General features: G+C 48.9%; 11 protein-coding genes across 11 annotated transcripts; 4 read left to right on the plus strand and 7 right to left on the minus strand.

Annotated features, from left to right (window-relative positions):
- Window positions 1-130: 130 nt before the first annotated feature.
- On the plus strand, window positions 131-2,358 carry EV420DRAFT_1746610 (pre-mRNA-splicing factor SLU7). The gene is made up of 6 exons (XM_060480167.1): window positions 131-190; window positions 238-360; window positions 410-1,116; window positions 1,169-1,517; window positions 1,570-1,983; window positions 2,039-2,358. Exons 1-6 carry the CDS (start codon window positions 175-177, stop codon window positions 2,104-2,106), a joined length of 1,677 nt encoding a protein of 558 aa, XP_060333160.1. The 5' UTR covers window positions 131-174; the 3' UTR covers window positions 2,107-2,358.
- A 60-nt stretch (window positions 2,359-2,418) lies between these two features.
- On the minus strand, window positions 2,419-4,096 carry EV420DRAFT_1669160 (galactose-binding domain-like protein; the record flags this gene model as incomplete). Its single annotated transcript, XM_060479021.1, has 3 exons — window positions 2,419-3,286; window positions 3,350-3,696; window positions 3,758-4,096. The coding sequence occupies 3 exons, from the start codon at window positions 4,094-4,096 to the stop codon at window positions 2,419-2,421; spliced, it is 1,554 nt and encodes a 517-aa protein (XP_060333161.1).
- A 226-nt stretch (window positions 4,097-4,322) lies between these two features.
- Window positions 4,323-5,872, plus strand: EV420DRAFT_1619692 (transcription activator of gluconeogenesis ERT1; the record flags this gene model as incomplete). Its single annotated transcript, XM_060475508.1, has 5 exons — window positions 4,323-4,560; window positions 4,623-5,365; window positions 5,415-5,567; window positions 5,620-5,800; window positions 5,850-5,872. The coding sequence occupies 5 exons, from the start codon at window positions 4,323-4,325 to the stop codon at window positions 5,870-5,872; spliced, it is 1,338 nt and encodes a 445-aa protein (XP_060333162.1).
- A 109-nt stretch (window positions 5,873-5,981) lies between these two features.
- On the minus strand, window positions 5,982-6,799 carry EV420DRAFT_1306055 (prenylated rab acceptor PRA1). Its single transcript, XM_060468484.1, has 5 exons — window positions 6,684-6,799; window positions 6,538-6,627; window positions 6,461-6,491; window positions 6,294-6,407; window positions 5,982-6,244 (listed from the first exon to the last, which is right to left on the minus strand). Exons 1-5 carry the CDS (start codon window positions 6,726-6,728, stop codon window positions 6,030-6,032), a joined length of 495 nt encoding a protein of 164 aa, XP_060333163.1. The 5' UTR covers window positions 6,729-6,799; the 3' UTR covers window positions 5,982-6,029.
- Window positions 6,800-7,854: 1,055 nt separating this feature from the next.
- Window positions 7,855-10,567, minus strand: EV420DRAFT_1531213 (uncharacterized protein). The gene is made up of 11 exons (XM_060472651.1): window positions 10,402-10,567; window positions 10,312-10,350; window positions 9,975-10,263; window positions 9,815-9,925; window positions 9,123-9,763; window positions 8,645-9,064; window positions 8,543-8,596; window positions 8,376-8,491; window positions 8,283-8,316; window positions 8,037-8,229; window positions 7,855-7,982 (listed from the first exon to the last, which is right to left on the minus strand). The coding sequence occupies exons 1-11, from the start codon at window positions 10,498-10,500 to the stop codon at window positions 7,948-7,950; spliced, it is 2,031 nt and encodes a 676-aa protein (XP_060333164.1). The 5' UTR covers window positions 10,501-10,567; the 3' UTR covers window positions 7,855-7,947.
- A 17-nt stretch (window positions 10,568-10,584) lies between these two features.
- Window positions 10,585-12,138, minus strand: EV420DRAFT_189689 (uncharacterized protein). Its single transcript, XM_060481142.1, has 6 exons — window positions 11,907-12,138; window positions 11,121-11,859; window positions 10,983-11,070; window positions 10,841-10,928; window positions 10,777-10,783; window positions 10,585-10,721 (listed from the first exon to the last, which is right to left on the minus strand). The coding sequence occupies exons 1-6, from the start codon at window positions 12,030-12,032 to the stop codon at window positions 10,642-10,644; spliced, it is 1,128 nt and encodes a 375-aa protein (XP_060333165.1). The 5' UTR covers window positions 12,033-12,138; the 3' UTR covers window positions 10,585-10,641.
- Window positions 12,139-12,256: 118 nt separating this feature from the next.
- Window positions 12,257-15,453, minus strand: EV420DRAFT_1669178 (Alpha/Beta hydrolase protein; the record flags this gene model as incomplete). Its single annotated transcript, XM_060479022.1, has 13 exons — window positions 15,324-15,453; window positions 15,166-15,262; window positions 15,026-15,112; window positions 14,949-14,971; window positions 14,744-14,899; window positions 14,577-14,694; window positions 14,296-14,514; window positions 14,178-14,237; window positions 14,067-14,127; window positions 13,781-14,012; window positions 13,234-13,731; window positions 12,756-13,184; window positions 12,257-12,706 (listed from the first exon to the last, which is right to left on the minus strand). Coding segments are annotated over exons 1-13 (2,481 nt in total), but the record flags the coding sequence as incomplete, so codon positions are not given.
- A 154-nt stretch (window positions 15,454-15,607) lies between these two features.
- EV420DRAFT_1640759 (asparaginase) lies at window positions 15,608-16,930 on the plus strand (the record flags this gene model as incomplete). Its single annotated transcript, XM_060477140.1, has 9 exons — window positions 15,608-15,693; window positions 15,745-15,836; window positions 15,892-15,990; window positions 16,039-16,120; window positions 16,172-16,414; window positions 16,468-16,507; window positions 16,559-16,655; window positions 16,705-16,835; window positions 16,886-16,930. The coding sequence occupies 9 exons, from the start codon at window positions 15,608-15,610 to the stop codon at window positions 16,928-16,930; spliced, it is 915 nt and encodes a 304-aa protein (XP_060333167.1).
- A 307-nt stretch (window positions 16,931-17,237) lies between these two features.
- Window positions 17,238-18,691, minus strand: EV420DRAFT_1267343 (transcription factor Tfb4-domain-containing protein; the record flags this gene model as incomplete). Its single annotated transcript, XM_060467383.1, has 8 exons — window positions 17,238-17,484; window positions 17,537-17,573; window positions 17,626-17,761; window positions 17,817-17,942; window positions 17,992-18,158; window positions 18,209-18,250; window positions 18,297-18,445; window positions 18,492-18,691. 8 exons carry the CDS (start codon window positions 18,689-18,691, stop codon window positions 17,238-17,240), a joined length of 1,104 nt encoding a protein of 367 aa, XP_060333168.1.
- Window positions 18,692-19,505: 814 nt separating this feature from the next.
- Window positions 19,506-25,149, plus strand: EV420DRAFT_189882 (SNF2 family N-terminal domain-containing protein). The gene is made up of 18 exons (XM_060481143.1): window positions 19,506-19,894; window positions 20,030-20,168; window positions 20,216-20,517; window positions 20,570-20,734; window positions 20,791-21,207; window positions 21,256-21,561; window positions 21,623-21,731; window positions 21,780-21,818; window positions 21,872-22,071; window positions 22,123-22,183; window positions 22,236-22,627; window positions 22,678-22,834; window positions 22,886-23,015; window positions 23,066-23,546; window positions 23,597-24,342; window positions 24,394-24,451; window positions 24,501-24,658; window positions 24,709-25,149. Exons 1-18 carry the CDS (start codon window positions 19,658-19,660, stop codon window positions 24,902-24,904), a joined length of 4,293 nt encoding a protein of 1,430 aa, XP_060333169.1. The 5' UTR covers window positions 19,506-19,657; the 3' UTR covers window positions 24,905-25,149.
- Window positions 25,150-25,258: 109 nt separating this feature from the next.
- On the minus strand, window positions 25,259-26,176 carry EV420DRAFT_1478062 (uncharacterized protein; the record flags this gene model as incomplete). Its single annotated transcript, XM_060469457.1, has 2 exons — window positions 25,259-25,419; window positions 25,468-26,176. 2 exons carry the CDS (start codon window positions 26,174-26,176, stop codon window positions 25,259-25,261), a joined length of 870 nt encoding a protein of 289 aa, XP_060333170.1.
- Window positions 26,177-26,394: the final 218 nt, after the last annotated feature.

The raw sequence follows: 26,394 nt of genomic DNA on the forward strand, positions 1-26,394 counted from the left end.
AACAGGATCAATGTTTAAAAGGATTCAACGCGGCCACAGAAATGATGGAGTATGCTCACGTTTTTCCGGCATCGACGGCAAAGTATTTGAAGCGTGGAGAGTAGCCAAACAATGCATCAACTAAGTTTCTCCGCACGGAGACCTTGTCAGCGTACTAAGTTCGTGCCCAAAACCATGGCTTCTTCGTCCGGTATGCATATTTCATTTCCATGAATGTTCCATCACTCATCATCTTAGCCGTTGGAAAGCTTTCACGAGAAGAGTTTCGTCGTCAGAAAGATTTAGATGCGGCTCGAAAAGCCGGTACAGCGCCTGCCGCTTTGGATGAAGAGGGGAAACCTATCAATCCCCATATTCCTCGTATGCAACTTGATCTTACTGCATTACTGGTGTCTCACTCGTCATTTAGAATACATCTCCCAAGTACCATGGTATCTAGACACCGGAGCTCCAACTCTCAAACATCAGCGTCGACAAGAGAGCGACAGTTCGGAGACAAAACTTGATGCTTGGTATGATCGTGGTGCCAAGGCAGGACCTGCAGCTAAGAAGTATCGTAAAGGCGCATGCGAGAACTGTGGGGCTATGACCCATAACAAGCGGGACTGCCTTGAACGACCCAGGAAGAAGGGCGCCAAGTTTACCAACAAAGATATTCAGGCAGACGAGGTCATACAAGAAGTCTCTGTTGGATATGCTGCAAAGCGGGACCGGTGGAATGGATACGACGTCGCCGATCACAAACAGGTGTACGAAGAATATGCCGCTATCGAAGCTGCACGGCAAAAATTGCGCGAGGAGGAGATCGACAACCAAACAACGACCGACCTAGCTGCAGTTCGGAGGGTGGCAAAAGCAGGCAAAGCTGAAAACCAACAGGGCGACCCCGATTTTGGTTCAAGCGATGAGGAAGACGGTGATGAAGACAAATATGCAGATGCTGCCGACGCCGTAGGACAAAAGTTGGATGCCAAAACACGTATCACTGTTCGCAATCTACGTATTCGAGAAGATACTGCCAAATACCTCGTCAATCTCGATCCTTCAAGCGCCTACTATGACCCGAAAACGCGTTCCATGCGTGATGCACCTTTACAAAACGTGCCGCCTGAAGAGGTGCGTCTCACAAAAGACTCTGCTCCCTCTCTCTCCTGATATATGAACATAGGCCAAATTTGCCGGGGACAACTTTTTGCGTTATTCTGGAGATGCTCCTGACGTCCAGCAGCTGCAGCTTTTTGCATGGCAGGCTGCGGCACGAGGAAATGATGTGCACCTGAATGCTAATCCCACGCAGGGAGAGCTGTTGCATTCAGAGTTTAAGAAACGCAAGGAAGAACTCAAAGAGACCTCCAAGGTTAGCATCCTGGCAAAGTACGGAGGAGAAGAGTATCTGCAGGCTGCGCCACAAGAACTACGGCAAGGTCAAACAGAGAACTATGTGGAATATTCTCGTACTGGGCAGGTGATAAAAGGTCGTGAGCGTGCAAAAGCTAGGTCTAAATATCCGGAAGATGGTATGTTAACAACTTTTATATGGACTAAACGGACGTGCTAAGCCGCTCCTAGTTCTGATCAATAACCACACCGCCGTTTGGGGCTCTTGGTACGATGCAACAACCGGCACCTGGGGGTATGCGTGCTGTCACTCAACACTTCACATCTCCTACTGCTCTGGTCAGGCGGGCATTGATGCTGCTAAAGGCTCGAGTGCCCAGAATCTCTTGTCGTCACATCCTAAATCCAGCGATCCACCCTCGTCTATCCCTGATCGCCCTGCATCCAAAGAGGTGATACAGCAAAATTACGACAAGAAAAGGATAGGAGAGGGGGACATCAAACTGGACAAAGATCGCCTTATGCAGGCCATGAGGGATGAGAAGAAACGGAAAAAGGGAGACGACGATGACCGCGATGGACCCGGGAAGAAGTCAAAGAGCAGCTGGGAGGGTGGTAGTCATGATGTGACAGAGGAAGAGCTTGGTATGTATCATATGTTTCTATACCAAAGACGAAGGAGTTCTAAATCAATCCGCAGAGGCGTATCGGATGCACAGGCGAATAACAGAGGACCCTATGGCGGGTTATGTCGACGCAGAGGATTGAGTCTGTTATATTGTATGTTATCATTTCGCTTCTATATAGCTTGGCAAGTTATGTATGCTTTTATGGCGATCACCCATATGTTGTGATTACGGCCAGTTTCATCGCATTTGTGTCCCTTTGCGAAATTTGATCGTCGCATACCATGCCTTTGGTTCTTTGATGAAGCTGAATGTCGCAAAGATGTGCTTAAGTGGCGGATCCATCACCAATACGGTAACAAAATATAAATTGAAAGCAAAGATCGACGTGCTACAGATCTATTTACTCTAAACAAAGGAGCGAAAGGTATATGTAAAAGTATTCGTGCGGCGGTCAAAGTCTCAGAGTGACTAGGTCATCCCCCTCTAGTTCTACAATTTCGCAATCGTCGGTACTGCCGTTGCCAATCTGCGTCTCCACACAGGTGAAATCCACCTCTTGGCCTCCAAGTACGGTCATTGGTTGATGCCACACTGCGGTATCATACACGATGCCCTGTCCGGGTCGTGCCAAGAAAGCTCTCAAAGTCTTCATATCCGGTTTATCACCTCCATTTGCAACAACGACTAGGTATCCGGTTCCGTTGGTGGAGCCCATTGGAATGAACGCCTGATTTGTATATCGATGTCGTTCCATCACGTTCACGGTGATCTCTCCATTGTGCACATTTACCGGTTTGCAGCGATAGACGGACAAACCGGTAGTGGCACCCAAGGTGGTTGGGTATTGATTCTCCAGCAGGGCCAACTTGTGGAACTTTGTTGCTGTGCCGGCATTCGCAGGGGTGACTTTTATACCCTTGGGAACAGCCGCATGATCTTGGTAGGCCTGGACTACCTTGCCAAAGGGCGCAAATGCTTCGGGGGTTAGGGGCAGGACTGGAACTGTGGAGGTGGGGGTGGCTGTGTTACTGGGGTTTGGGGTTGACATTGCGGGGACGGAAGGCGAACGGGACCCCATAACCCTCACCCGCTTTATACCCCCATCTGGATGGATGGTCACGCGGACATGAGTATATGCTTGCCCCTCGACGTTCTCGAGCTGGAAATAGTGTTGCCTGTGGGGTCCAAGTTTTGTTCTTGGCAGGATTAGTGTCCATTCCTTTGAATCCAACGAGGCATGTGCTTCGCAACTCTCCGGGAAGTTCCCTTTGAAATGCGCCGTATCAATCTCCATGTATTGAAGATATCCTGGGATGCCCCTAATAATAAATATGAATCCGTCATTTACAATCACGTCGAGTATTGGAAAAAGCATATCATACAGCTTGATAGTGGCCCAATCCTTGTGTCCTTTTTCTCGACTGCGTTTTGTTTCCCACCCATCGCCCATGTCCTTACCTCTCCCAGGAAGGACGAGATTAGAGCCTACACCAAAGTGCTGGTCGCTTGTTTCAACGACTGAGCCCCCTGCAAAGACATGAGCGAGGTCAAAAACATGTGTCGGATCTTGCGGTATCACGGGTACAACGTGCCCGTAGACCCTGAATCGCGCAATGCCACCATCTGGATACATTTTAAGCTTGACGAAATTGACAGGTTCTGACCGAGGAATGGGGAGCAGATGGTGCGCATTTGGTCCCAGGTCAACGGGCGCCAAGAGCTCTTTCCACTGTGCAACAGTAAATCTCGGTAAGTAAAGTACAAAAGTGCATATCAACAATATCAATTACCCTAGAATCATCTTTGGATGGAAATTCGTCCGCATCACCGCGGAAGGCATCAACCGACGCCCTGGGTGCCTCATTGCCATTAAAGTGCGACGTATCAATGTCAAAACCCACAATTGAGCCTGTGGTACCGAGTTGTATAATGCACCAATCATGGTCGGGATTGTGCCTCCTGGATTCCCAGCCACTGTAGAGAGCGCCGTTGGGTCCAAACTGACCCTTGAGGCTGATTGCCGGCTCTACAAGTAGCAATTGATAAGCCTCTGCAAAGAACTCATCAGAAACACTGAGGACACGGCCACCGATGGCAACGGAAGATAATTCAGTAGCGTCGAAGGACATCGAATTGGAGGGGGGAGGAAGACTGAAGGCACTGATAACCTTTGGGAAAAGGAGGAAGGTGCGGTCCGATCCAAGTTAGTATGTACTAAAATAGAAAGTCGGAATTTTACTTGGCCGTGTTTTGCCGGATGAAAATCGGCCCGTGAATCGGATCGAAAGGGGACAAATATGAGGCCTCTGCGTCCAGGAACTCTGTCAGTGTCATCCTCCCCCTTCGTCTTGCACCATGATTCCAATTGCTCCTGCACCACCGGCTCCCTCTGTACCGTCCTTTATCAACCCTTCTCAAATCGATGTCAACGACGACAAGTCCAGACGGGCTCCGAAACGAAAGCGCACTGACACCCCCGACGAGTCGGGCACAGATGTGCCAGCTCGCAACACTCCACGGCATGGTCCCAAGAAGAAAAAGGCTAACAGGGCATGTTTCCATTGCCAAAAAGCCCACTTGACCTGTGATGATAGTGTGTATCTTTCTCTGCTTCATTTTTTTGGGCCCATTCATTTAATTTGTCCACATCTGCAGCACGTCCTTGTCAACGTTGTACAAAACGTGGTATCGCCAACAGCTGCACAGAGGGTCACCGCAAAAAAGCCAAATATCTGCTCGACGACGACGAGTTGAATGAGCTACGACGGAGCAAGGGCCCGGCGACGGACAAAACAGTGGATGCACCGGTCGAGGAGATCACAGAACCTGTTTTTGCACCAACCTTTGACGCCAATTTTCCGTTCGGCTCAGAGGCTGCCAACCTCGAGTATTCAATTTTGTCAGCGATACTTGGTAACCCGTCCCCGCCGGACTCGGCAAATACTCCGCCCCCCGACTTTTGGCCGTCGGTGCCGTATAATCCGCCCTTTGTAACATACCCGTATCAGTCTGCCGATGAAACGGCACCTCCCCCGCCCCCCTCATCCGCCCCAGACCCTGAGCCGCCCTCGGCACAGGAGCCGCCGGCTCTGCATCCGCTCGCACCACGCTATCCTCTCGATTCCCGTCCACGCTCACCGCCCTTGCACCTCCCTGACACTCATGACCAGCCGACATCCAACCTGCAAACAATTAACGACCGCATCACTAAACCGTACGATTATACCGAAGGCTATCATTTTTTGATGAAACACTTGCCCACTCGCTTCGAGAAGAATGATATACTCCGCATCGTCCGTGCCCTCGCCATCTTCCGCCCGTCCCTTATCGCCCTGCAGATGCCTTTGTCTCTTGACGACGAGGTCTTCGTGGAAAAATGCTTCCAGAGATCACTACTCGTAAGCCTTTGTATTTTCTACACGCTTTGTTCTTTCTAACACTTCCCAGGAACTCGACAAGCTCATGTCCTTCTCCGGAACACCAACCGTTGTTTGGCGACGTACCGGTGAAATTTGTCTTGTTGCACCCGAATTTTGCATGCTCACCGAATGGGCCATGGAGGATCTTGTCGGTCCTGGCAAAAGAAAATACATTTACGAGGTGACGCCGTAAAATTTCCTTTTCCTCCCCTCGGCACCCTAACCTCGCTTAGCTCTTCGAGAACCAATCCGTCGTCGAATACTGGGAAAATTTTGCTTCCCACGCCTTTGAGAACACGACACAGTCAGTTTATTCTCATTGTGTACTGCTCAAGCCCTCCGGTGCCCCTGTCCCCTCCACTTTTTGTTTTAGCATCCGGAGAGATCTATTCGACCTACCAAGCGTCGTAATTGGTGCGTTATCGCACGCATTTTCAATGCCATACCTGACAAATTACTCAAGGACAATGGCTTCCTCTTCTCTAACGTATCTTTATTCTTTTTTTCCCGGCGTGTTCTCTTTCATTGTCCCTATACCTCCTGTATTTCATTACGCATAGCATCCACCAAAATAGCATCAGGATTTAAATCGCATATAAATAAAAACCGGTCTAACAGAACCTGCATTCTGATTCGAAAGCTGCTACACTGTGTCCTGTACTGCAGCGTACTCGCTCTCTACACCCGGCTCAATGAAACTAGCGTGCCCAAGAATCAACACCCCGGAAGCTCCAACCAACCAGAAAAAGGTCATTACTGGCGACGCGAGCCAGAGGAGTGGTAGGCCGATAACGAACAGGCCTGTATACAGGTGCTTTTGGGTCACGGTATGCTCGCCAAATTGTACAGGTTCAGGAGCTATTGGTTTTTCAGTCAAAGCTAAATAAGAATGAAAAGTATGCCGCACCCCACTTGTTGATTACGGCAAACCCTCCGACAAGGAAACCCAACGCGATAAGTAGAAGAGGATTGCTAATGAGTGCATACACCGCCAGGACAGCAATGATTAACCCGTAGTTTCCTGTTATGTACAATGAGTTTTCTTGTCATTCTTATGTTCCGAGCAGTGCAAACCTGAGAAGTACCGCGTGTTGTATGACACCCTCTACGCTGAATTAGAGGGATATCAACTGAGCAGCAAAAGCACATACAGATGTCGCCTGGTTCAAGTCTGCAGGCCTGGATATACGGTGATAGTCAAAAAACTCGCTCGGTGGGCGAATTGCTGAGAGACGGGTTTCCTGATTCAGGCAAAATATACTCAGTGTTACCGGGATAAAACAGAAAGGCGACATACGCGAAAAGCTTTGACAGCGTCTGAGACTCGCAACACTGCGTCCATGATAAATGAATATCGAGAGAAGGAAAGAAAAAGCTGCTGTGTAGATGGTGGTGAAAAGTAAAGGTGTACGTGGTGGCACAGCCTCATACTACAGTGCCTACAACATTCATCATCGCTGCGCCGCAGGCACGTCCAGACGCCGTTCTTAGGTGTCCTTGCTCTCACTACTGTACAGAACGCTATGATTCGCCGCCCGCCTACTCTCATCCGTATGTCTGACCTCGACGTGCAGGACGTTCGCGACATGGTCGCCCAACAAAAACAAGACTCTGATACTAGAAACGCCTTTGTCAATAAAATTGCGCAGACTTATCAGGGCCCTCCTCCCGGTCTTGAGCGTGACAAGGAGCTTTTGGAACATTTTCAGACTGCTTCGGCGTGGCAGGCTGCCAAAGAGGATAGGGAGAGACGACTGGGCATGAGCAACGGTGCGCATTTTTGTGTTGTGTCCGATAAACAGCTAATTAGAACGCTGCAACAGACAACGGAGCCAGTACATCTCGAACCTGATGTATCTGTAATACGGAGCGCGAGAGCCCACTGTTTGCGAGCGCAGCATACCCAGAAAGCTACTTTGATTCTATCTTATGGAGACCTTGTTGAACCCAGGATATTCTTAAGACCAGCTAAATGACGTTAAAATCCCAGCCTCCTTTTTCTTTGTGGTCACCACCAACATGCGAGACAAAGCATTTCCCCGAGATAAGGCCTCCAATTCCTTGGCCTATGATTGCCCAGCAAATATCATATTTCCGAATGACTTGGATTAGCCACAAGACGAGGCGAGGAACCAGGGAGGTCGTGGAGGCTGTTTCTTGGTAGATGCATATGTTCCTTCAGAGGCAAAGCATTGTCGACCAACGACACGGAATGTCAATCGTCGCGCCAATTTAGAGACTACACCTTCGACCTCTGCATGAACAGTGTCCGCCCTTGTGTTTCAGTTAGCCAAATGAAGTGATAAATGGTGATAGTTGGTAGAGTACTATTCATGTCGATGATACTAAATTCCAGCAGCCGTCAAGGACAGTCGACATTTGCCTTCAGCGGTAGTCTACGGCCGAGAGTGGGAGTCAATTCATAGGCAGGAATTGCTAGTAGCTTTCGAGCGCGTTCTGTCCTACTTAAAAGTGGGGCGGCAGTATACGTATTCAATTTTCACCTATTGAAAGCAACACAGGTCTTTTTCGTGTAACAAGTCCGTATATCCTCAAATCCTCTACACGTGCACGTTCATAAACTTTTCTCGGAAACCTAACGCGGCGGGAGGTCAAAGATTATATGCTTCAAATGAAGTTAAACACATGCCTTGAAGATCTTTCTGGTCACACAAGACTGCCAGATCCAACCTCTGGAGATGCAGACACGCAGTCTTCAAACTGTCCCATAATGCACGACTCATTATACCTCGCTTGTCATTGAGCTTTTCGTTATCCGGAGCCGCGTCTGCATCCTGTAGCGCCAGCGCATCCAAGATATGTTGCGCTGCTTCCTCGTATCGCTGCAAGGCCAACGGTTGTCAACAAGGATGCTCAACTAGAAATATCAACTCACCCTCAGACTGATGCACGAAATCCCTAAATTATACCTGTACAAAACAAAAAGGAGTCAACAAAAAGGATTCAACGTGCCCACAGAGAAGGCAACCTGGCTCGAATATATGTAGGGTTCATTTCAAGGGCCCGGTAGTAATACTGCAATGCATCTTCGGCGTGACCACTATTGGCCATGGTTGCTCCAACACGATTGTAAAGAAGCCAATCCTGCATATAAAAAGTTAACGAAATACCAAATGAGAAATGATGGTGATTTACATCTGGCCTGATCGCCAACGCTGTACGAAAACAATCCTGTGCCTTGGTGTAATCCTACATGCACATTTAATACCTGATTTTCGTGAGAAGAACCATCCTTACCTCACTGCTGTTGAACAACACAGCAAGAGCAATCTGCACGTCTGCATCAATCCCTCCAGCATCGTTGCCAAGACGTGCCATGCCCATCAAGCATTCTACCAAACTCTGGCATACATCGGGTGTCCACTCATCCACCTTTGGCGGAATCTCTCCTCGCAATGACGCATATTTAGGATTGGGATTTCGTTTTACCCATTCCCACACTGCGCCGTAGGTTCCGCTACGATTCCCATCATTCGTCTGTGAAATCGCAAGGGCCAACCAACTTTCGATGTGTTCCGGATCCAATTCAACAGCTCTACCGAGCGCCTGCAAAGCCTTTTGTTCTCTCTCGTTCTCTTGCTGCTTCACACCCAGTTCATACCAGGCCCTAGCATTTGTGATATCTCTTTGTACGGCTGCTTCGAGTTCTAGCACGCTCTGACACGCATAGAGATGAATGAGTCTTTGCGGGCATGGCACGAAAAGTGTAGCTTACTTCGAAGACGGATAGACGCTCGTCGGAATGTATCGCGTGGTTCCTCGTTCTTGTCGAGTCTCCAACAAGATATGGATTGTTTCCCTGGAACTGGTAGTTATTCAACGGCTTGATCGCTGACGCTTCGGTCTCCAGCCGATCCCAATCACTCTGCAAACGATCCCAAGCTGAGTTGGCGGTGACTTGATCGGGTTTCGTCGCTTCCACGTCACTCCAGAACTGAGAGTATTCCGCGTTTTCTTGTTTGAAATAGGCGTCATTGTCATTCAGTTGGTCAATGACATTCAGATTTTCCTTGGTACGAGAAGCGAAAGTAGTTTGAGTCACGGGTGGAAGTTCAACGGCTTTGCCCTTTCCTTTCAAACTCGCGGACGGTGTGGAATAGGTCGTCCGAGCATAGCTTCCGTCGTTCTCTACCATCTGATTCCCGTCGACAACAATGGTTCGATCCCTCAATTGTCTCATCAATCCCATGAACTGACTATTCTGAAACTTGGGATTATTTTCACCCTGGACGGTTTCCAGGAGCATTCCAGCTGTTCGCGCCAACTCGTCCTGCTCTCCCTGAATTTGACGGGATTGGTCCTCTTGTTTATGAAGTAGTTGCTCCTGCGACTCGAATTCGTTGTCCCAAGACACGCCTATACCGATGGAATAAGGTGATCCAAAGGTCGCAAGTGAGAATCACTTACGGGTATCATGCATAACCGATGGTGGGTTTGAGATATTCTTCGGTATTTGAGGGAGGAAAACCGGTCTTTGAGATGGTCCGTATGCGGCTACATTATTCCAAGGTGGTGAATCTATATGGCATTAACACAAAATAAATGAAAAAAATGAAATGTACAATACAGTGTAAACGAGGTGTCGACGAGCTTTGCGAGGGGCTGACTGCTGCAACCCGGTCGTGTGACGATGAACTCACAGAAGGTTGCTGGAGCATGAAATCTGCAGCCCAGCCAGACAACGCATTTGGCTGTGGATAATGATCCTGTTGTGCATTTAGAGCAGGGAGGGAAGAACCAAGGGCAGAAAAATCGAATGCACGACTGGCGGTGAGCGGTTGAGGTGAGCCCGCGGAGAAGAAGCGGGCAGCGTCTTGATCGACAACGGATGGACCTGCTTGCTGAGTGCGAAATGTCTGTGCATTATTGAGCATCGGAAATGGTATATACGATACAATACTCACCTGTCTGGAAGGCCCAGCACGTCCTACACCAAACTGATCCTAATAATTCACAAATTAGCTAGATGACATGGCCGAAACAGAACAGTATACCTGCTGCACGCCTCGGTCCTGGTCAAAGCGTTTCGAAAGACCCTGTAGTGGGTTTACTGGCCCACATTCTGCTCCGCCGACAAGTAACGGTAGCGACATGCTTGTCGTATACTTGCCCGATGATGGTGATGGTCCGATGACACAGCTTACGGTCTTGGAATATCCAGTTTGCCGGTTGCCGGTTTCGGTGTGCAAAAGACATAATGATTAAAATTGATATTACAATTTACAACCCTAACCCTAAGCTACTATTGCTTCTTCATTGCTAGCGCGTTTTGCATCATGTATTCGTCTACATTCTGCGCCGCCATCGGAGCGTACTGTTTAAATCAGTTAGTCTTCGATACCTGCATGCTGCTTAACTGGTCTGCTTACAGTGTCTCTGCGAGATTATGGTCAGTCAAGAAACCAAACCAACAATGAGATGGAAGGGACATACATTCAACGCGTCCAATCTGCTGAAAGTCTTCTTGCAGCCTTGACAGACATTCGCTTGTGCCTTGGCGGTATGGAGTGCCTGATGACGTCTAGTGGCGGCGATGAGAAGTTTTGACAAAATACTGCGAGTATCGGGGACGTACTTGCAGTCATGTTGACGGGCAAAACCCTTCTGGCAACCGGGCCACTGGCATACATATGGCCTCTCTTCGGTATGAGACCTTAGGTGACCTATAAACGGTGTAAGGGTAAATGATCAAACGCGAACAAGTACGATTAACCTCTGAGGTTGAAGCGACGAGTGAAAGTGCTCCCACAACCAGGTACTGGGCATTGAAAATGAGCTTCGTTTCTGCGCCTGTTCGCACTGGCAAGCTGGGTAGCAGAAGTCGTGACTTGCTGTTTCTCAACTTGAAGAATAGGTGGAAGGCGGGGCACGCCGCTGGCAGATGGATAGTGATTGGCACCGACGCCACCCTGGCTAGAGCTGGCCTCAGGGCTCTGGGAGGAACGAGCCGGACGGGACGACGACGCCTCTGAATCTTTCTCGGGATGTTCGGAGGGATGAGCGTCATCAGATGGAGGGACATTGTCTTGAGGCACGGTAGTTGTCGACTGAACGGCGAATGCAACAGAATTGGGAGCTGCGATGTAGGTGTAAGTGCGAGGACCATTCGGCTCCGTGGCAGGGCCGTCTGTGGGAATCAGAGCGCCATCGCCTTGGCCATATATGTTCTGAACAGGATACTGCTGTCTGCTGATAGCATCCAGGGTGATGGCTGCTGCGTGTTGTTGGAGATGGTGTTTCTGAATTCGTGGAGGTTGTGAAGACTCAGAAGCGCTGTTGGCTGCTGGCGTCGTCATGGGTAAGGGCCAAGTGGGTATGGGTGTTCCTCGCACGCCTGATGTTGCCTCTGCGGACATGCCTGCTATCAAATTCAAGGCCCGAAACAATCCCGAAAAGCTGCTGCTGATGTTCGTTGATACTCCTCTGCAGCCTTTGTTCACAGGTAATTGGTCCTGTTCACGAGTAAGTTGACCGTTCTACACACAAAATGATGACTGACCGATGTTGGAAAGGACAGGACAAGTACGGTGTATGGTGTTGGCAAAGGGTAAGGAAGAAGCCCCTTTGCCGATCTGCTGCACAGCCCATGCACAGCAATGCGTCTAAATTCGGCATCTCCAATCATCCCTCTATGCTGTGCAATTGCGATAAGTGCTGTGCTGCTAAAGATGGGATTCTACTGGCAGATACTACATTTTACTGAGCGTTGGCTGTATGCAAAATAATACAACATCTGCAACAATACCATTACTGGGAACTTGGAACAATAAATACTGTCCTCCGGCGACCGACGTTTCATGACAATTATCTAATGAGTAAGACAAATAAATATTGACATCATCTCGAACTGAGATGTGAATCCAATAAGCGCCGGCGACGCATCAACTCGGTCTCACTAATAGTTTGACCCGTTTGTTTCGGTCCACTTGATTTCTGCACGTCCTGATTCACAGGCGAATGATAGCCGTCAACGAGTCCCAGCATTATCATGCAGTCACGGTCGGGGTCAAGAAGGGTTTCCCCTTCAGAAGAGATATCTGTTTCCGATGGTGAAATCGCACCGTTCCCGTTAGACTGAGGGGTTTCATGGTCTACAGATTTCTTGTCGCGTGGAGGGCTTGTTGGCGATATACGTCCCTGGTATTTCTTCGGAACGAATGTGATGCCAGTATCGTCAGTCTCTGTTTCCGAAGTAAAAGGACTAGTTGGCCGTTGGTCAGGCGCCGTCTTGTCAACATCATTAACATGGCCGAATCGTCCAAATGCTTGATAAATCCATTCAGCTAGTTCTTCAATGACCTAGAAGAAGAATTTAGTTGTATGGACAAGAATACACATGAAAGCTTACAGCGATAGCCTCAGGCATGATTAGAGGCATCTGAAGATAACCATGGGACCACTCGGAGAAGATCACTATTTGAGCCCAATCATCCTCAGTTCCCCGCGCAAGCTGGTCTCTTTCCTTTCTCATGGCAAGCCTACGACTGCCATCCAGTGGCACGTCTGCGACACTCATCCGAAGGGACTCTCCAACTTTGGGCCTGTGACCGGAAAGCGCCATGTCAAGTTCGATTTTACGCGCTCGTTTTGCCTCTCTGATGCGGCCAGCGAAGACAACAGTATCGTCCACAAACGGGTCCTTTTCTCCGCACTGCATCAACAAGGGAGGAAATTGGGCGAGAAGGTGACTAGGTGTAAGTATCGGTGAAATTCGATAGTCGGTCGCGAAATCCGGATTGTGATTCGGACCAATATACAGAATAGCCATTGCACGCATCTGGCAACATGAATTAGTATGGGTGGGTGACGATTTCGTTCAAGCCTACCATTGTAGGAGAGATAATCCTATCGGTAAAGTAGCTGGTCCTACTTGCCATCGTCAGACGGGTACCTGTGGACCGTTTCGACTCTTGTGATACGTGTGATGCTTTGTGATCTGCGGCGGAAACGGCAGCAGATAGCTCCTCCTGTCGTTCGGTATGCAACGCGGTAGCTATTGGTGCCGTTGGGGGAACAGTAGCAGAGTTACGCTTCACATTGTTCGGGGATAGCTTTTTATCCACTTTGCACAAAAAATCGTCTTCTTCATCACTTGAGGACCAGTTTCCATCAGTGGCGCTTGTTCGAGGTCGTAAGAACGACTTTCGTGCTATTGACACGCGTGTGGAAACTGGTGAGTGGGCTCTCTCCTTTGACCGAGGTCCAGTTTCATCGTTACCACCAGCAAAACCAAGCATGTAAGTATCTTTCCAGCTGCTTCGCCGCTTAAGACGCATCGGACAAGGAACACCAGGTCTATTATCTCCAACCACACTGAGAGGATTCTATAGAGCAGTTAGATGTATAGGACACATATCATCAAAGCTAACGTACGGCATTTTCTTTCAAGCCATTGTAGTCTTCAGGTAAGTTCTGCGGTCCTGGAAGATCCCCAGGTGGTTCTTCGGATCTCAAAATGCGAAGATTATCTGGTGTCATCCATGAAGTAAAATTAAAGTCAAGCGCAGCATAGCTAAGGGCCATGGCATGCGGTTTTGGAAGTGCTAGAGTGTTGTGCGGCTGTTCAAGAATCTTTAAAACAACGTTGACCGCAATACAAGCACCACTTAGGAACACAAGTGAGTGGTCAGGCAAGTCCGGCGATGAGATATGCACTTACGCAGAATCCCCAGTAACGATGATCTTCAAGTTGTGGCCGGACATGCCGATGATTCTACCGCCTAAGCAGGTGATGCTTCATGTATGATTCATGATATCGATTGAAGCTTACCAGATTCAACAAGCAGCCTGTAAAGGTCGAAGGCCTCGTCTATGGCGAAAGGGTACGGATCTAGAAAAAGGAACGAGTCAATATGTATGATAATGTAGGTCGTGGATTTCAGAAGTACATTCTGGCGCCTTCCCATAGTCAAGGGACAGAACAGGTTTTCCTGTTGACCTGGCCCACATCCGTAGACGGTCTTCGTGATGCTCGGGATTCATGGCCACAAACCCTCCCCCCGGTATATCCAGAACCAAGTCAGACGACTGGCCTAGACTTTCCTCTGTAGAGGCAAAGAAAAGATACACAGTGATGGGTCGCTGGCAAGGAGACGTTTTAGGCCTCGCTAACAAAATCTTTCGGCGGATGGTGACGTGAGGAAGAGGCGCAAGCGACCGTATCTACAACCGTATAAGAGGATTGTGGGTTTTTGGCATGTAAAAGGATGGCTTGCCCAAGGATTGGTAGTCTTTTCCCAGGTAGCCCGTAACATCTCGACAGTGGGCACAGCTCTGAATCGTCGTAGCTGATGGGAAATCAGTTGTAACAATATTATTTGGGTAGCTGAAGCTAACCTTCTCATCCGCCTCATTAGGATATAACATATAGTAACCTGAGAACAATACAGAACAAAGATCCCGCAACCACTTGGGTCGTATTGACATGGCTGTTGCAAATCCTGCATCCAAACCAGTGATAATCCATGTTGCGCGATAATAGGACGGAGAATACTGCCATAGTGTCAATTCAAAGTAGCATGGGAGATATTATGAGACGGACAAGGTTAGCTAGAGGCTCTGGCGCTATTGGATAGCACGTATCAGAAGCTGCAATACAATGAATGACAAACTCCTCACATTGAAGCCCAAGTATCTTATCAAAGTTTCGTATAGCATATATAGCTGTTAACGTGCTGACAATAAGTTGCCACGGAGTGAAACGTCCTACGCGATGTTAGGCTCCCACAATACTTGGAGGATGGAAGTGACAGTCTCACTGAGATATCTGTTCAGACGACTAAGCCAAAGGACCCGAGGCGGACCCGAGTTTCCTTGAAGAATGCGCCATAGCCAAAATAAGACGACGAGAAAGACCTGGGCCAGGGTCGCGGTTACCATCATTTCAAAGCGACGGGAGGAAACATTATTTGCTCACCTGCCTTCTCTTCCAGGAGGGATTGGGACGGCCTACAAGGTGGTCGATCATGATACTGCAGAGCCAGAATTAGGGTCTGCTAGCTCGGGAGAGGCAAGCAGCAGTGGCGTGGAACCCTCTGACCTTGCAGAATATAATCATGGTGCATTTGCATGTGATTTCTCACCACAAGAACTTCCGATCTTAATAAAGCCAAATAATCGGCGCGACGGCGCCCAGTCCAGGCTCCATTCTCTCGAACTGCCCCTCACCGCATGACTTTGTGAAGAATTCAATCAGATTAAATGACGGGGAAATACATTATAGTTCACGGTGGAGCTGGCTATCACAGGGAATCTTCTGAATCTTCAGTCAAACGCGCCCTCCGACGGTGTGTGGTTCCATTCAGAAATATCCATGGTCACTTCTGACGCGAACTCAGGGCGAGCAAAAGAGCCTATTGCTCTAGTACAGCGATCGAACTTGTCGAAAACGCTATATCCATACTTGAGGACGATCCATACCTGAATGCAGGTCCTTATCTCTCCGTAGTCTTCATTCATATGCAATTTTGATCACTTCAAGCAAGGCTTTGGATCAAATCTGACGCTCCAGGGTACTGTTGAATGCGATGCAAGCATAATGGATGGTGCAAGGAAAGCATTTGGAAGCGCCGGTGCCATCGCAGGTATAAACGTCGAACGTACAGTGACGCCCTCCTCATAATTGCTACTAGGTATCAAAAATCCTATTCGATTAGCGCGTTCGGTGCTAGAATATTCTCAAATTTCCGACCCTCTCGGACGTATTCCACCTTTGTCTGCATTCCCTTGCTCGTGACAGCATCACGAAGACTCACTATCGTGCAGAATGCTTGTTTCTCCGGGCGCCAATTTATTTGCCGAGCGTCATCTCGACAAGCGTTATATTGTGGATCCCACCTCCCTCGCAAGTCAACAAGCTGTTGAGAATTGGAAACATTGGACTACAAATCTACACCAGGCTACACAAGGACTAGATGTCGTCGACCGCGAAAAACTGCACGATGTTCAGGACACTGTCGGTGCCATCGCCTGGTGCGGTCCTTCAGATATTGCGGCTGGTGTTTCAAGGTCAGCTGTTGTTCGTCTCTCACTTCCGATGCCATTCAGGACAACGCTTACAGTGGCGGTTTATTGCTGAAACATTCTGGGAGGATCGGTGAGGTGAGTTGTTAGACGTACATAATCCTGACTTTGTCTATTTTTCTCTTACAGGCAGCCATTTATGGTGCCGGATGTTGGGCACAACGAGACGAGGCGGTCGGCATAGACGGGAGGATGCTAAATCGATATATAGCGTGCAGCGTTTCAGGTATTGCCGACCTTATTGCCTTATTGTCGCTATTCACTCCCGTTTTCAGGTGCCGGTGAAAATATAATTAAGTCATCGTTAGCCAAGCTTATTGGTCAAACCGCTGGCGAAGCTCTTTCTTCTGATCAAGATATACATAGCGTGCTAGAAAGGGTGTTAACGATAGATCTGTATGGTATGGTTTTTCTTACTGCACCATTGAATATTTAGGTGAGCTCATGCTGTCGCAGACACATGCAAAGAAACTTTGGAACAAAACCCGAAAGCGGGGATAATCTTGCTAACAGTTGAAGATGAGGGAAATACCAGTAGTGGCATGTTTTGTATTTCTTTCAGAAGTGTTATGCCTAATACTATTAGTAGTGCGACTATGGTGTGCTTTCACAACGGCGAGTATGGCCATCGCTTACATTTCGCCGTCCAACCCCAATCCAAAGGTAGAGCCTGATTACCGTGAAAACATGTGTGCAACTGATCGTTGATAGAGCCTCGTGCTTCGACGGCCCCATGGGAAGGATGCATGTAGTAAACGTCCTTTGGTATTCATCACGGCTTTGTCGCTATGAAGGGGTAATACGGCTCTTAACCAGAGCCTAGTCTGGCACCGTTAGACCCGTTGCTGCTACCTTGTCCAATAGAGGCGCTGTGGGGTAATTGATACGACGTGGTATCCCCATTGCGGGCCGAGGCGGAAGGAGCGGCAGAACCTGTACGGCTCGGAGTTGGCGGCTGGCTGGAAGAGGGCGTGCGCTGGACCGAGCCATTGGATTGCGCCAAGAGAGGCTTTGCTGCATTTAGTCGCTGCAGTGTTTTGATCGGGAATTTCGTTCTACCGAGGTTAATAAATGTCTCCGTAAAGATGGAGAATTACTAGCGCTTACCGGCAGGTTGAACACACCGGGACTGGTTGACAAAATACTAGAAGCGACATCAGACGTAACGCTGAAAGGAAGGCAGAAAGGTAACGTACTAGACAGGCACACCGAACACACAAAACCGATGTCGATTATATTCTTATGACAGAAGCAGGCTGCACGGAAGTCAATTCTATCTTGTGTGGGGACGGAGAGCACCTTTCGAATAGAGGGCGGAGAGAGAAACGACATCTGGAGTCTTGGTGAGACTGCATACTGTGTAACAAGCCATATACATTGGACTAACGATCAAGTATTGAAGAAGCGCGTCTCGTCGTTCCAGGGCTATGTAAGAACCTCCGGTCAAGTGTGCAGCCTGTTGTAAAAACACGGAGTCTGGACCGTATATCTGGCAAGCATCAACGGCCACCTTCTACGACTGATGAGCCGACCAAGGAGAAGAAGGGTGAGCATAACCATACCAGTTTTTGGGCCGAGAAGATGGCATTCATAATGGGAATGTAAGACGTAGTGAGATCCGGAGATACGGACAAGATGAGGATCCGGGGGTCGGTGGAACTGGCAGCATCGAGGGGTTGAGATGTGTTGTCGGACGATATGGTGGATGCAAGGGCAACCCTGTTAACGTCTAGAACATACAAGGTTTAGTTTGGTCAAGGGTTAGCGTGGTAGCCTTACAACAAAGGGCCTTAGTCAACGCTCCGACCAGACCACAAGGCGCTAGTGGGATGTGAGAAGAGGCGCGAGGTAAACGCACATGGCGTACCTTCCTCTTCGTCGTCCATGAGCATATCTAGCTCTTCTCTGGTTCTCCGTACTATAGCCGAATCGATGACTTTGAACGCTAGATATGAGTTGGAGTCCATTTGCATGGTGGTGTCAGATTCCTGGTCAATTGAAGAATAGAGCATGACACTAAAGAACATGAGCAGTTGAATAGAGGATGATGGAGGATGTCAACCTCTTGCCGGGAAGGGCGCCAAAGACAGCAAGAGTGTTCTCATGCTTGGAAGCTAAGTGGGCGTTAAGGAAGACAAGTAGCTGGGAAAGAAAAGAGTTGAGAGCCAAGGGGTAAGCGTTAGAGGAGAGACCGGAAAGATGCCATTGAGTCGGGGACAAGTCTACGACGACGGACAGATGGGAACCAGTGGAATCATCCATGCACAAAGGAAAGACCGGATTTGGAAAGAGGCGGACCGACGGCAGGCATTAAATTATAATTAATTTTTGCCGGCTAAATAAATAAAGAGGAAAGTATCGCATCGATCTTGATCTACCCTTCCCCAACGTTGACAACGAGGGCCATCATACATGGACCTCTCTCCACCCCATATGACCATCAGATCTGTCGCCGAGTGCTTTACGCCTTCTCCCGTATGCTGCACACGGCGAGATCCGCGACTCGGTTGCACCTTTCGTCATTGTTGCCAGTGATGCCCACGCCGTCAGCGGGTCGACTAACCCCTGCGACCCGATTCGACTTGCTTTACGGGATATGCAGTGACTGCGGACAGGCAAGGGTAGGAAACGTACCCGAAGAGCGAAATTTAGGTTGAGGGGACGGAAGCATCGCTGGATCGCTCATTACACGGCGGCCAGTGGTGCAGAGTGCGGATTGAACGGAGTGGCGGATGGAAGACAGGGTGAAGGGTCTCTGGCCTGCTGACTGACGGTTACATTTGGGGCAGACAGAGACCAAAGTCGGCATCGACGGCGACGATGAACTCGAACAATTATTTCGGCAGAACAGGCTCAATCCTATAGGCTGGACGGGGTGAATCACGGCGCCAAAGGAGACAATTTCCGCAGACGGTAACCACATCTGGAGCACTGATAAGGTGTGATCTGATGAGGGCAGCGAAGATATTCTTTATGTCGAACGAGTAGAACGGTAGAATATGCAGTATGTACAATGTAGGAGCATTATTTCCAACAGAAGCTGCGCAGGCAGAAACAGAGGAGAAATATAGAATTACAGGGGAGGACAACAAAGAGTAACATCATTTCGAGCTCAGCGGACGAATTGGGCATCAAAGGAGCCACATCGTCGACAGGGCTTCCGGGGACGGCCGAGACCGTGACCACGGCGTCGCTACCATCGATGCGTGCGAAAACCGTTCGTTGGCGATGCCTGACGCCCAGGTCAGCCCCCTCTTCGTCATCCCCCATCACCATCACCCTCCCTCCCCCATGTCCGCCCTCCACATCGACTATGACAGTGACGACATGCGTGTCGACTCCGACGACCAGTCTCGCCTCCACGACGCTGACGCTGATGCCGACGCTGATTCCGACGACGAGGCCACCGCTATGGACCTCGTAGCCGACGCTGTCCCCCATGTCCCTAGCCTCTATTCTCACCCTGTATGTCTTTCCTCGCTTGTTCATCGTCCTGCCACCGGCTTACGGCCCCTTTCTCCCTCAGGGTGATGGGGACTCTGTTCGTCGCCTTTATTCTCTCTTGCTTCCTCTGTGCTCAACTAATCTTTCTCCCTTTAGGGCTATGAAGATGAAGTCGAAGAGGAAGAGGAAGAAGATGACGACGAGGACGGCACCTACGCTGACGAAGAGTACGCGAAGAAGAAAGTACCACGAAAAAAGAAACGTTCTTCCGTCCCTGCCGCCACAAAACCACGTAGTATGTCTCGCCCTTGTCTCTATCTACCGCCTATTAACTTTCGTTAGTCCCTGCTCGCCATACCTCGCCCTCCGATTCTGGTTCCGATTACGGTGCTCGTTCCAAGAAGAAGAGGAAGTCGCGCTCATCGGCCGATGAAGTGCGCGTTTCCAGTCGTGGCAACAAGGTCCCAAATTACGTCGACGATGTACAAGACTTTGAAAAGTTTGACGAGGAAGACCACGACAATGGCTACTATGCAAACAACAGTGTCCAGTATCAGGAAGAGGACGAGATAGAACTAGTTCTGAGTCACTGTCGTGACGAAGGCCGAGAAAACGACCTCGAGGATCTATGGTTTGACAACATTGTACGTTAGTCAAGATAACAGTTTCTCGATCTCGACTAATCTTCTGACTTAGCGCTTCCATATCAAATGGAAAAACTTTTCACATTTACACAATACCGATGAGACGTATGAGTTTTTGAAGCGTTTCAAGGGTCTCAAGCGTGTCGACAATTATATCAAGGGGTACAAGGTATGGCAAGCCCGACTACAAGCGCCAGGATTATCTCGTGAAGATCAGGTAGAGTCCATTTTGGCTTATCACACTCGTGTCTTTGATCTCTGATTCAAATACAGGAAGCCCTCTTGTTAGAGAAGGAACGGGAAAAAGAGGACCTAGAAACTTTCCGCACAGTTGAACGAATCATTACCCATCGGGAAGGCGCAGAGGGCGAGGTGGAGTACTTTTGCAAGTGGACCAACCTCAACTATAGCTCCTGCACGTGGGAATTACAGAAGGACGTCAACCCCATTGCCAAAGAACAGATTCAAGCCTATCGACGTCGCGAAGCGGAAGCTAAATTTCCGTACAAGAGCGTCTCCTATGCTAGGAACGGTCGCCCTACTTTTCAACCCATGGACAAGTCTCCGGATTATATATCAGAGACCGGCTGTGAGTTGAAGGACTTCCAGCTGACTGGCCTTAATTGGCTCGCCTACTTGTGGAGCCAAGGACAAAATGGTATCCTTGCCGATGAAATGGGACTTGGAAAGGTACGGTGCCTACCTATAAATCTAATAAACCGCTCAGCGTTCCTCTAGACCGTGCAGTCCGTCTCATTTCTCTCCTACCTTTTTCATGAAATGCACCAATATGGTCCATTTCTTGTGGTTGTTCCACTGTCGACCATCACAGCCTGGCAAATGCAGTTTTCTCTGTGGGCGCCGGATATCAATGTCATCACATACATTGGAAATACCACCGCTCGCGAAGTTATTCGCACCTATGAGTTCGGAACATCAAATAAACGTCTCAAGATGAATGTATTACTAACGACCTATGAACTGACGTTGAAAGACGTCAAGCAGTTGGGTGAGATCAAGTGGCAGGCGCTCGTTGTCGATGAGGTATTTTATTACTTGATTCACTCTTCGTTCGTTATTTCATCATGCTTGCTTTTGCTTTTAGGCTCATCGTTTGAAGAATTCGGCCAGTTTGTTGTACGAATCCCTTCAGGCCTTTTCCGCTGCATCAAAACTGCTTATCACCGGCACTCCTTTGCAAAACAACGTCAAAGGTTCGTCATCTATGGTTCTCTCATATTCGTTGCTTACCGTTGTCGCAGAACTCATGGCCTTGATGCACTTTTTAATGCCTGAAAAATGTGGGTTCTGTGCCATTTATCTCTTCTATATTTTTTAATTTTTGCGGATGTAGTCGCTCTGAGCGACGAATTTGACTTGAATGATGCGGATCACGAGTCAAGGATCCAGGAGCTGCATAAGCAGCTAGAATCTTTCATGCTGCGAAGATTGAAGCGAGATGTCCTAAAGTCTCTGCCGTCCAAAAGCGAACGCATACTGCGAGTAGAAATGAGTGCCCTCCAAACCCATTTCTACAAGAACATCTTGACGAAGGTTACAATTTCTTAGCTCATTTCCTAACTTAGTTCTCAAAGTCTGTCACAGAACTTCCAAGGTCTGGTTAAAAGTGCCAATGGAAACAACAACATTAGTTTGTTAAACATAGGTGCTTCTGTTCTTACTTTCTCGCGGACACCACGCTTATATTACCATGATAGCCATGGAGCTCAAGAAGGCAGCTAATCATCCTTATCTATTCGATGGAGCGGAAGTTCGTACAGATAACGATGAGGAGACGTTGAAAGGTCTTGTGATGAACAGCGGCAAGATGGTGCTGCTGGACAAACTTCTCGCTCGTCTTCGGCAAGACGGGCATCGAGTATTGATTTTCAGTCAAATGGTCAGAATGCTGGATATCCTGAGCGATTATATGAGCCTTCGAGGGTATCTTCATCAGCGCTTAGATGGAATGGTGTCTTCTGAAGCCCGGAAAAAGTCGATCGATCACTTTAACGCTCCCGGTTCGCAGGATTTCGCTTTCCTACTGTCAACCCGTGCCGGTGGGCTCGGAATCAACTTGGAGACTGCAGATACTGTTGTGATATTTGATGTGAGTATCTCGTTAAACAACACCTTTCCCAGAAACCTTACTTTTTACAGAGTGACTGGAATCCTCAGAATGATCTTCAGGCCATGGCTCGTGCCCATCGAATTGGACAGAAATCGCACGTTAGCGTTTACCGCTTCGTCAGTAAGGACACCATGGAAGAAGATGTGTTAGAACGTGCCAAAAAGAAAATGGTTCTTGAATACGCTAGTAAGACATTATAACCTTCTCTAAACGACCAGTTGTCTAAATTCCCCTCAGTAATCAACCAGATGGACACCAGTCAAGCACATCTCAGTTCTAAGGCCAATCAACTCCGGGATTCCTCGAAACCAGAAAACTTGAGCAAGGACGAACTGACAGCAGTACTGAAATACGGGGCCCAAAAAATGTAAGGTACACTGCTTCCCTTCCATGACTTGTTTCTCATGAAACGCCTAGGTTTGACAAAGACGACTCTCAGCAAAGCCAAAAACTGGATGAAATGGATCTTGATGATATACTGAATCGTGCGGAGGACCACGAAACAATGGAAGGCGGCGACGGAGGAGCATCACTTGGTGGTGAAGGATTTTTGTCACAATTCGCGGCCGTGAGCGACGTGAAGAACGACATGAATTGGGAGGATATCATACCTCTGGATGAACGGCAGAAATTCGAGAAGGAGGAGGATAGTCGTAAGGCTGAGGAGCTTGCAGCCGAGGAGTCGCGGGATCGAAAACGTACTCATGCTCAAGTTTCTTACGAGGGCATGGACGTGGACCATCCTCCTTCCACATCGGCGCCCAAGAAGCCCAAAAATCCAGGACCGACGCGGAAGTCTGCCAGTCAAAAGGCGATGGAATTGAAGGAGAGAGATGTACGAGTGTTGATCAGGAGTTTGCAACGATGGGGGGATATACGGCAACGATACGACGTTATAGTGAGTTAGTTCGTCTTCAATCCCTGCTTGTACTCAACGAGTATCCTTAGGTTACCGAAGCGAAACTTGCAGATAAGAACAAGGGCATGATGCTAGATGTAGCTGATGATATCATCGCTATATGCGCGCAAGCTGTTAAAGACAGTGAAGAGCAGAAGCGCCATCGAATAGACGCCGGCGAAACACTGACTAATGCTCAGAAGAGCAAAGCGGTGTTAGTGACTTGCCGCGGTGTAGGCAATATCAACGCTGAAACGGTTCTGTCCCGTCATCGCGATCTACGGACTCTCTACGACATTCTTTCGGAACTTCCAGACCCTTACAAGTGGTCAATCCCAGTTGACAACATCAGACCGACACTTAATTGGTCTGGTCGGTGGGGTCCTCAAGATGATTCAATGCTTCTCGTTGGTGCATACCTTTACGGCTTTGGGAATTGGGAAACGATGGCGAAGGATGAGAAATTGGGTCTCGAAGGCAAATTCTTCCTTGAAGAGGGGAAGAAAGGGGAAGACGCTGCGAGCCGCCCGATCCCAAATGCCATCCATCTTGTACGGCGCGGCGACTATCTACTCGGCATTCTTCGCGAACACGACGAGAAGATACGTTCCTATGAGAGCACTATACGCACCAAAGTCAAATCTTCAGCGTCACCTCCCCCAATAGCTTCGACCTCCCATGGCCTCAAGCGTCGTGCGGAAAGCGAAGCCGTGGCGTCGGTCGACGATAACAGCTCGAGGAAACGCAAACGTCGGCCAACACCAACTTTCACAGATTCAGAGTCCTCAGATGAATGGTCAGTTCTTTGTATATTGATCATAGCCTCAACTAATATCAAACTGTGCAGTCCATCCATGGACGAAGCTGCAACCAAAGAAGAATTACGGCCGGTCAAGAAGCAACTGGTGAGTAGCCTCAGTTGCATTACTTGCTGCAATCCTCACAGTGCTACAGAAACAGCTCAAATTGTCTGGAGAGGACATGCCTCGCGACAACAAAGTTGCAATTCTGAAAGATTCCCTTGCCGCAATTGGACGTCGAATCGAGACCGTCTTGAACAACAAGGATGCCGCTGGCGAGGACCGGGAACGGTGGCGGCGGCATCTGTGGACGTGAGTTCGATGTATATCCACTTCTTAGACGAAGCTAACCACACCCTTAGATTCGTGACACTTTTCTGGCCCAAGAAAGTCAAGGCGTCGAAATTGGAAGAAATACATGCGAAGATGGTCATGAAGGAAGGTGCACCAAGAGCGGGATCAGAATCAAGTTCTTCCAAGAAGCCTCGAACAAGTAATACTGTATCGAAAGCGAATGGCTCCAGCGCCTCTAGGACTAATGGTAAATCCCATCGATAGCATTACTATATGTATGTTGCCCTCCTTCGTTTCTTCGATTCACCTTACACCTCGATCCACCTTACACCTATTATATATATATCCTCTCCGCGCTGTCCTCCTGCAACCTTGTACTATCCATTGTAGAAACTCTGATGCCTTGGAAACCGTATCTCGTCATGAAAAACAATGAGAACCCGATAGTTAGTCGGGCGACTGGTTAACTTGAAGGATCAGGGTGAATTTACACCAGAGGCCGCCTATATGGCGACCTGCCCTGATGCAAGGTCCGGCGCAGATACGGTGGATGGTCTTGAGAGCTAAGGACTGGCATTGACACTAGTGCTGTACTTGGATGTTGACCTAACCCACCTTTTATCGCACATTCACACGAATACCGGATTTCGATTGTGCGATATCAACACTGACAATGGGAAGCTCTGGATTTCCGCTTGTCCGTTGCGGGGGCCTTTCGGAGGTCGAGGCATGAGGTTCTTGTTCGTCAATTGTTTGCAAACGAGTACGGGTCAGAGTCGCTAAACAGACATCAGCTATACAAACCTTTCAAACAAAGACGCACGCACATTCTATTAGCTTCGTATCAGCCTCGCGATGGAAGCTCTTCATAAGCGTAGAATAACGCTTTACTTGCCAGCTAAGCTGTGACGCAAGAGCCGTGTTACCCTGCTCAATGGCCCATTTCTTTTCCTCCTTAAAACGACGGCGTTCGCTGTCAGCCAGAGAAGCTCGAGTGCGCAACGCCGCGACTTCGCGATCCAAGGGACTCATTGAGCCTCTGGGACCAATCATCTCCGAATTGGAATCGACGGAAGTTATGTCGGACGTGGTGCGTCTGGATGTGTGATGGCGTTGGGGATCTCGCTCGGTGGTTCTGCGACGATGACGTGAAGAACGCTCCCGGTCGCGATCCTGGGTCGTGTGGCCATTTGCAAGTGTAGAATGAATCTTCTTGCTACGTTTTTCTTTTGGCTTGTCGAAGACTCCTGACAGTATTTCTGTACAGATGAGTCCAAGCGCGACACCGACCAGGGTAACAATGGGCTTCGTAATATCCTGGGTGAACGAAAATTCGACAAAAACCTTTGCAGCGATGCCAAAGGCGACTGGGATGCCGAGGTTATGCTCCTTGAAGGCGTACCAAAGCGCAACGCCCTGCCAAACGCCCACCAAAATAGAGGCCTGCAACGACGGCTCATCCGAGCGCGTGAATTGGTCCAGTAGAATGCGAGCACCTATACCAAGAAGGAGAGCAGGTGCCGTCGAGACCGTCATAACAGGCGTTCACCATCGACCGCCACGAGTGTAATGAGCAAAATTTGGCATACTGAGGGTTGCCTCGAGGCAATTTCGATGATAGGCCGGCAACACGTGGAATTTTACGTAAACGCCTCACTTTTTGGTTCAACAATACAACTCGTTGTTTGCCCGCTTCTATCACATCGACACTTCACAGAACGACCGGGGCTCGAAACTGGCCAGTAAACTTCTCA

This window comes from Desarmillaria tabescens (assembly GCF_030435595.1).
Source record: "Desarmillaria tabescens strain CCBAS 213 chromosome Unknown EV420scaffold_11, whole genome shotgun sequence".
NCBI classification, from domain to species: domain Eukaryota; kingdom Fungi; phylum Basidiomycota; class Agaricomycetes; order Agaricales; family Physalacriaceae; genus Desarmillaria; species Desarmillaria tabescens.